This window comes from Palaemon carinicauda, chromosome 10 (assembly GCF_036898095.1).
Source record: "Palaemon carinicauda isolate YSFRI2023 chromosome 10, ASM3689809v2, whole genome shotgun sequence".
NCBI classification, from domain to species: Eukaryota; Metazoa; Arthropoda; class Malacostraca; order Decapoda; family Palaemonidae; genus Palaemon; species Palaemon carinicauda.
In genome coordinates, this window is record NC_090734.1 from 153179920 (window position 1) to 153189867 (window position 9948).

Consider the following 9948-nt stretch of genomic DNA (forward strand, 5'->3'; position numbering starts at 1 on the left):
ATCTTCGGGGGGGGGGGGGATGGCTACTGGCTGCTAATTGGCTGACCTTTCCCAGCTGGCTTCCTGATTGGTCGGCCTCTTTAAAAGGTTCGTCTGATTCGTTAGTCCATCTCAGTGTACGATCCGGAATGGGCGGGGCCTTGTTACCAGCCCTTTTACCTTTCAACGGCGCTGTAATGCAACTAGTGTTTGTATATATATATATATATATATATATATATATATATATATATATATATATATATATATATATACAATGTATATATATATATATATATATATATATATATATATATATATATATATATATATATTTATTATATATGTGTATATATATATGTATATATATTTATTATATATATGTGTATATATATATATATATATATATATATATATATATATATATATATATATATATATATATATATTTATTATATATACATATTTATATGTATATTTCACATGTATAATATATTCCGGTGTATATATACATATATATATATATATATATATATATATATATATATATATATATATATATATTATATAAATTAATTTGGTGTTAGAGAGAGAGAGAGAGAGAGAGAGAGAGAGAGAGAGAGAGAGAGAGAGAGAGAGAGAGAGAAAGTGTGAGTGTGTGTACAATCACCAACATACACACAAATAATTTTATATCAAGAATTGTATCAAACAATCTATCAAGAGTTTTCATAATGATTTTCACTACTAAAACACAACATTCAGAAACAGGAAAATCCTCAGTCTAGAAATTGTTCAAGAAAAGTCGATAGATAATTATCAATCGATTGTTGGCTTTTCTTTCTCTTTACCTAATAAATAGTAAAATGCTAATTTGTATCCAAAGGAAATACTTTGGTTACTTTCTGAACAAATGTTCATTATCAGATCGGATTTCATTTGAAATATTTCCCTTCATGAGTTTCATTATTTGGAATAAATTATATATATATATATATATATATATATATATATATATATATATATATATATATATATATATATATATATATATATATATATATATATATACATATATATACATATATATCTTATGGGAGTATATATTCTCAAAACGTCCATCATGTCATATTTCGTTAATTAGCCGCCTACGATCATTCCAAAGGGTTATGGGCTGTGTTGGTGAAAGGAAGAGCTTAAACTAATTAGAAAATGTGATCTGAAAACTAAAACCAGCCTCCAATCACCTCATTCTCTCTCTCCCTCTGTGTTCATCCATAACACGTGGCTTCCTTTCCAATGAACTCCAACAACCCCTTCTAATCTCCTGATCCTTTACGGGACCCTTTTCCCTCCGGCCTTCCTCAGCTCTGATTCAGGAAAAGATAATCCCGCAGGACTGACCAGATGTTGTCATGACAGGATTAACACTTTCCCACAAGATCCTTCTGGTTCAGAGTTCTAATCCGACCCAAGAACAACCAATACAGTCAGCACCCGTTTAACACAAAAGGTTCTTTACCTTTTTTTATAAGAACAAAACTCATTATTATAATTTGAAATCAAAGCAGAAACTAGAAATTCTGCCGTTTTGGATCTGATTTAGTTTCTGATTGTTGTTCGTGATAGTTTATCGACAGTATTCATATCTAAACTACAATTTAAGACCTTACTTTCAGTTCTGTTATATTTTACGCACTAAAGTACAGTTCTTGACTTTTATTTCAGTTTTCCGAGCCTGAGAAAAAAATAGAAGTGGTTTATATCCTTTGGATTAAGGAAACATCGGTAGACTTATTGTGATCATTACCAAAAAAACCTGATAATTAGTAAGAAGTGAAAAAATCTAGCGGGGAAATGTCTTAATTTTCAAAAATGTATAAAGAAGCAAATTCTTTGCCATTTATTCTGAATATAAAAGATCATTCTTAAAAATTTCATACAAAGTTAGTGAAGCAGATATTAAAATAAATTATTTGCTCAAAACCACGAAGATTGTATTTATATTCATATATTACTATATAAGTAGATAAATATATAGTATATATATGTGTGTCTATACATGTACGGGATATATGTGTATATATAAATGTGATATATATATATATATATATATATATATATATATATATATATATATATATATATATATATATATATATATATAAATATATATATATATATATATATATATATATATATATATATATATATATATATATATATATATATTACTATATAAGTAGATAAATATATAGTATATATATTTGTGTCTATATATGTATGGGATATATGTGTATATAAAAATGTGATATATATATATATATATATATATATATATATATATATATGTATATATATATATATGTTACTATATAAGTAGATAAATATATATTATATATATTTGTGTCTATATATGTATGGGATATATGTGTATATAAAAATGTGATATATATATATATATATATATATATATATATATATATATATATATATATATATATATATATATATATATATATATTTCCCGTATATATATAGATATATATTTCAATTGCATGTATAAAAATATATATATAGATATATATTTCAATTACATGTATAAAAATATATATATACATATATATATATATATATATATATATATATATATATATATATATATATATATCAATACATGTATAGACATATATGTACCATATATATATATATATATATATATATATATATATATATATATATATATATATATACATATATATATATATATATATATACACATACATATATATATATATATATATATATATATATATATATATATATATATATATATATATATTTATATATATATACACATGTATGTACATATATATGTATATCCCATACATATATAGACATATACATATATATATATATATATATATATATATATATATATATATATATATATATATATATATATTTAATATATATACATATATATATGATATATGTATATATATATATATATATATATATATATATTATATATATATATATATATATATATATATATATATATATATATATGTATTATATATGTATATATTACATATATATATATATATATATATATATATATATATATATATATATATTATATATACCCCTCATACATATATAGACATATATATATATATATATATATATATATATATATATATATATATATATATATATATATATATATATATATATATATATATATGTATATATATATATACATATACATATATATAAATAATCTATATATATATACTGTATCCCATACATATATATAAATAATCTATATATATACCGTATCCCATACATATATAGACATATATATATATATATATATATATATATATATATATATATATATATATATATATATATACATATATATATATTAAATATATATCCCATACATATAGACACATATATCCCATACATATATAGACATATATATCCCACACATTTATAGAAATATATATCTCATACATGTAGACATATATATCTCAAACATATAGACATATATATATATATATATATATATATATATATATATATATATATATATATATATATACATATAAAATATCCCATGTATATATATATATATATATATATATATATATATATATATATATATATATATATATATATATATATATATATATATATATATCAGTTTTTAAATAATATTGTAAAAAACAATGTAACTATCGTTAAGGAATTGTTAAAAGATGTAAACAAACCACTGTGAAATTTTGTTAATATTCGCTAAGACTGTAACGGGCATTTCATCTGTTAAGAACCTTTCTGTACCTCTTTTTCAAAAATGTGTAACCATTTGTATTATGAAGAGGAAGGGAGATGGTCCCTTCGAAAGCTAAATAAACTTCTATTTTTCATACATTGTGGGTTATTTTATTTATCATAAATATATAAATATATACATAAAATATCCCATGTATATATATATATATATATATATATATATATATATATATATATATATATATATATATATATATATATATATATATATATATATATATATATATATATGTATATATATATATATGTCCCAAACATTTATACTGTAGACATATATATCTCATACATATATAGACATATATAATAATAATAATAATAATAATAATAATAATAATAATAATAATCTTTATTTCAGCAGAAGCCATATACAGAGTTACAATAAGGGTACAGTGATCTTACACTTTTGACATCGGTAAAAAAAAGATGAGATATGCAATAAAATCAGTGATATATTATAGACATCAATTAGCAGGTTGACCACAGAGATCTAAGGTCTGGGTAACAAAGTCACAATAGAATTAACGCTTAGCAATGATGATACCATACATATTAGCAAACAAAAAGAGAGGGAGAGAGAAAAAAAAGAAAAACAAAATGGAGATGACAATGATAAATATGTTGGAACAGAAATTGCTTGAATAATGAAAGAACACTGGGGAGGGAAAAAAATCTAGTCACTGAGCAGGGGTGTGAAGGAAATACAGGACATCCAGACAACAAAGATGTAACATAATAAAACACGTTATCATAACATTACTGGGTATCATACCAAAGTTATTTAGTGATGAAGATTTGGCATAGCCACACTATCAATTATTAGTGAATACAATTCATTGTACTGACGTTTCCGTATTCCAGGTTTCCCACATTTTGGATTTTATTCTTGCTGCACTTGCATGCACATTTTGAATTAGGGGATTTTCACTAGATCGTAGGCGGGAGGTGAGACTTACTATAGAGCGACGAATGATGGTTTTTAGGTTATCCAGTCTATTTTCAACAAACATCGCTGAAGCTGAATGGTGCCTCGGGGTATTGGTGAGGCGCCTTAGGATATCATTGTGAATGACTGTGATACGTCTCATCGATTCTCGTGTATAGTTTGCCCATAGCGAGCAGCCGTGTACGTTATAGCAGTAGGTTTGAAATAGGAGTTTTTTGATATCTTGGCGGCAGAAGGCAAATCTTCTCGTTACCATGTTCCCTAGACAACACAATTTACGTCGCCTGTTTTCAATGTCAGAAGTGTCCTTTAAATCTTTCGTAATGATGTGACCTAGGTAAGGAAAATCATTGACAAATTCTAGCTGATGGTTTTGAAGGTAAATATGTGGATCTTCTATGAAACGGAGCGATCTAGGAAAGACAGACATGCACTGTCTTCGATTCGTTATAGATTATGTCAAGTTCATTAGCATATGCGTTGCAGGTGTCGATGAGACGTTGTAGGCCTTGGGCAGAGGGGGAGATGAGGACCATATCGTCAGCGTAGCAAAGATTATTTATAGTAAAGCCATTAACCGTACAACCAATGGGAAGTGAATTCAGTCTGATATTCAAGTCGTCTGTGTAAACATTAAATAAGTATGGTGAGAGGATGCCTCCTTGCCTGAGACCGTTAGATGAACCGAATGGCTGGGAAAGGACATTGCCCCATTTGACACAGAACTGTTGTGTTGTGAACCAACAGTATAATATACCGATGAGATATAGAGGAGTTCCCCTTTTGCGTAGTTTCAAAAAGAGCTTCAGATAGTTTACTCTGTCAAATGCCTTCCGCACGTCTACAAAACATAAGTAGACAGGGGAGGCCGAGGATATATAGAAATTTAATAACTCCTTTAAAATATATATACAGGTGTCAGTCGAGTGGTTAGTCTTAAAACCAAATTGATTTTCTGCGGTGTGGAGAAATGGTGCAAGGCGACGGAATAGAAGAGATTCAAATATTTTCGATGAAATTGTTGTAATGGCGATGGGGCGGTAGTTTCCTGGGTCACTGGCATCCTTCAGTTTGTTTTTTATGAGAGGTATTAAGTGGACAAGTAGCAGGGTTTCGGGGAGATATTGGTGTAATATACAGGCATTAAATAGTGCAGAAAATAGGATATAAATTATAGGGTGGCAGAATTTGAAAGCCTCGGCAGGAAGGCCATCGCAGCCGGGAGCCTTGTTACTAGGTAATTTCTTGATAGCCTCGCACACGTCACTCGGGGAGATACGGTCACTATATTGAAAATCCATATTGACATTGATGAGAGTATCCACTTCATTTCGGGTATCTTGGTCATTTATACAATTTAGGATGGTACTAAAGTGATCCCCCCACATTCTTGCGATGGATTCTTCGCCAATTGCATTTATTACATATAGACAAATACATCCCATACATATATGTATATATATATATATATATATATATATATATATATATATATATATATATATATATATATATATATATATCCCATAAGGTACCCAGACAGTTTGCCTAAGGTTTCTTTATATGTTAAAAATTTTGATTAACTGGACTCTTCCTATGTCATTTACATGTCGAAACGGCTATCTATCTATCTATCTATACGTATACATATATATATATATATATATATATATATATATATATACATATATATAATATATATTTATATATATATATATATATATATATATATATATATATATACATATATATATATAATATATATTTATATATATATATATATATATATATATATATATATATATATATATATTTATATATATATATATATATATTTATATATATATATATATATATATATATATATATATATATATATATATATATATATATATATTTATATATATATATATATATTTATATATATATATATATATATATATATATATTTATATATATATATATATATATATATATATATATATATATATATATATATTCATATATATATGTGTGTGTGTGTGTGTGTGTGTGTGTGTGTGTGTGTGTGTGTGTTGCCTTTACAAGATGTTAGCGACACGTTTGATCAATTTGTGTCATCACTAGACGGTGAGACGGACAACGTCCTGGGAGACTTTCTAACCCAGAGGTTCTCAATGGGGGTGTAATTCATCCCAAGGGGTGAATTTTGGGTTTTCAGGGGGTGAATTGTGACCAAAGTTAGTTTATGGGTGAGGAGAGCAATTGTAGGCTTTGGCGTATCTGGCCTGTCAAGTGGGCTGGGATTATATCCTGTGCTGGCCCAGGGATTAAACAAGTGACCACCCAAGTTAATCCTAGGATTGTAAAAGGTACTGAGGAAGAGACAGATCTCTAGGGAATTAAGTAGGCCCCAAGAAAATAACTTGGCAACCCCAAGGTTGGGAACTCCTGGACTATACATAACTGAGAAGCTAATACCAATTTCAGACTTGAATTGTCATCAGTATGTGTCTGAATGAACCTTATTTCCAAGATTGTATCTTCAAGACTAAGTACAATAATTTTGTTTCTTCCACTGACTATGCTTGCATGTGTTCGTGTTTTGTTTTTAGTTTTTATTATCATTTCAAATGTTATTTTTTCGGTAAATGGGGATTTTGGAATATATATGTATATATATATATATATATATATATATATATATATATATATATATAATATATATATATATATATATATATATATATATATATATATATATATATATATATATATATATATATATATATTTATATATATATATATATATATATATATATATATATATTTATATATATATATATATATATATATATATATATATATATATATATATATATATATATATATATATATATATATATGTATGTATGTATATGAATTTATATATATAAATTTATATATATATATATATATATATATATATATATATATATATATATATATATATATATATATATAATTATTTAGAGTTAAAAACCCAAAAAAATAATATAAACTATATAATTTTTTATCAAATTAAATTTTATATTTATCAGGGCAGTTTTTTATCTTTAAAGATTTTTATATATTTTTTTTATTTTTTTTTTATTTTTTTATATTCTATATATTTTCAGAAGAGTACCAAAATCCCAAAAGCCAAAATTCCCCTTCTACCATTTTTTCTTTATTAGCGCCTCTGTTTTTTTTCTTTTTTCTTTTTTTGGTCTTGCACTCAAAATGGTGACTGCTTCTTTAGTCTAGTTTTTGTGATATTAACATGGACCATAATCTCCAATATTTGTGCATTCTACACATTCTTTTTGTGCTTCACTGTCATTATTTACTTCTTAATGTCAGTCATGTTGCTGATTAAATAAACAATGGATAAATATATCACATTTTGTATGTAAAAAATAACCAATTAATAGTTTTACCTTTTCTTGTTTTTATTTACTGAATTCGGAGCCCATTATGAGTATCAAAAAAAAGAAAGTACGATCATTCATATATTGAATATGGTTCACATCCATCATCATCAATGGAGAAGAAAGGCCCCAATGTTTTATTTGTAGTAAAGCTTTGACAAATGATTCTATGAAACCAGCAAAGATGAGGCAACATTTGCAAAATGTTCATCCTCATCACATGGACAAGAACAAAAACTTTTTTGAACGCCATGGGAATGCTTGCAAAAGATAAGGCTTGTTTCAACAGAAGATTTTAAAGAGAAAAACCATAAAATCACTTCAAATATCAAAGCAGAAAAAAAAACCATACAATTGGGAAAATTTGATCAAGCCTTCCGCTCTCAAAATGGTGGAAATTGTGTTGGGAAATGAAATGAAGAAAAAAATTGCACAGGTTCCATTATCAAACAGTATTGTTCAAAGGAGCATAACTGACATGGCCACTGACATCAAGGATCAAGTTGTGCAGGAAATCAAGTCTTCAACATTTGGCTTATTTTCAATTCAACTGATGTGGCATCATATTCCCAGTTGATGGTGTTTGCAAGGTATGTTCACTCAGGTTCATTTAAAGAGGAGTTTCTCTTTTGTCCTCTTGAACTAACTACCAACGCCTCTGATATTTTGGAGAAGGTTTCATCTTTTTTTTTAATCAGAAAATCTTTCGTGGGATAATATCAGTGGGTGTTGTACAGATGGAGCACCAGCTATGTTAGGGACAAAATCAGGATTCCAAGTATGTGTGAAGAGCTTCAAAAGTGAAAGGCATTCATTGTATGATCCATTGTCAGGCACTAGCCTCAAAAACACTTCCCGCTTCGCTAGAGAAGGTTTTGGATCAAACAATTAAAATTGTAAATTTCCTCAAAGGAGGGGCACTCAACTCACGACTTTTCAAGCAGTTATGTATTGATATGGATGCAACCTATCATTCGCTTCTTTTTCACACACATGTTCGTTGGCTGTCAAGAGGAAATGTAACTGGGCGAGTATTTGAGTTTAGAGATGAGCTCAAATTGTTTTTTGAAGTGCAAGGTAAAACAGAATTTCCTTCCTGGCTAAGTGATGAGGAATGGATCATGCGTCTCGCCTATGTGGTTGATATATTTGAGCAACTGAATAAACTGAATCTTCAGATGCAAGGAAGGAATACAAACATTATAAAATTCATAGATGCCTTGAGAGCTTTCATAACCAAGCTTGAAAATTGGAAGAGAAGGGTAAATGCAGAAAATGTTGCAATGTTAGTTTTGTCATCCATTCTTGATGTTTGTAGTAAAGACAAGGTGCTTCCACAATTTGAAAAAAAATTAAATTTTTCAGCATTTGACAGCACGGGAAAATGAATTCAAACGATATTTTCCCGAACCTAGTGATGATGAATCGGATTTAGTCAGAAATCCATTCAAACTGTCAGTTGAAAAAGTTCCTGAGGATTGTCAAGATGAGATTTTGCATTTAAAAACTGATCGGGTGTAAGAGATATGTTCGATGAGAAATCATTAACAGAATTTTGTCCTCTGATGTGCGATTCCTACCCAAAAGTGGCAGAAATGGCTATCCGTGTATTGCTTCCGTTTGTATCCACATATTTTTGTGAGTCTGGCTTTTCAACTCTGTTACAAATTAAAATAAAGCAGCGCAGTAGATTACAGGTAGAAAATGACCTGCATAGTACCCTTTCAAGCACTC

The 9948-nt window shown here is 27.0% G+C and overlaps 1 protein-coding gene across 1 annotated transcript; it reads left to right on the forward strand.

Moving 5' to 3' along the window:
* The first annotated feature begins 9335 nt into the window (after positions 1-9335).
* LOC137648326 (zinc finger BED domain-containing protein 5-like) lies at positions 9336-9735 on the forward strand. Its single transcript, XM_068381251.1, has 2 exons — positions 9336-9476; positions 9580-9735. The coding sequence occupies exons 1-2, from the start codon at positions 9336-9338 to the stop codon at positions 9733-9735; spliced, it is 297 nt and encodes a 98-aa protein (XP_068237352.1).
* Positions 9736-9948: the final 213 nt, after the last annotated feature.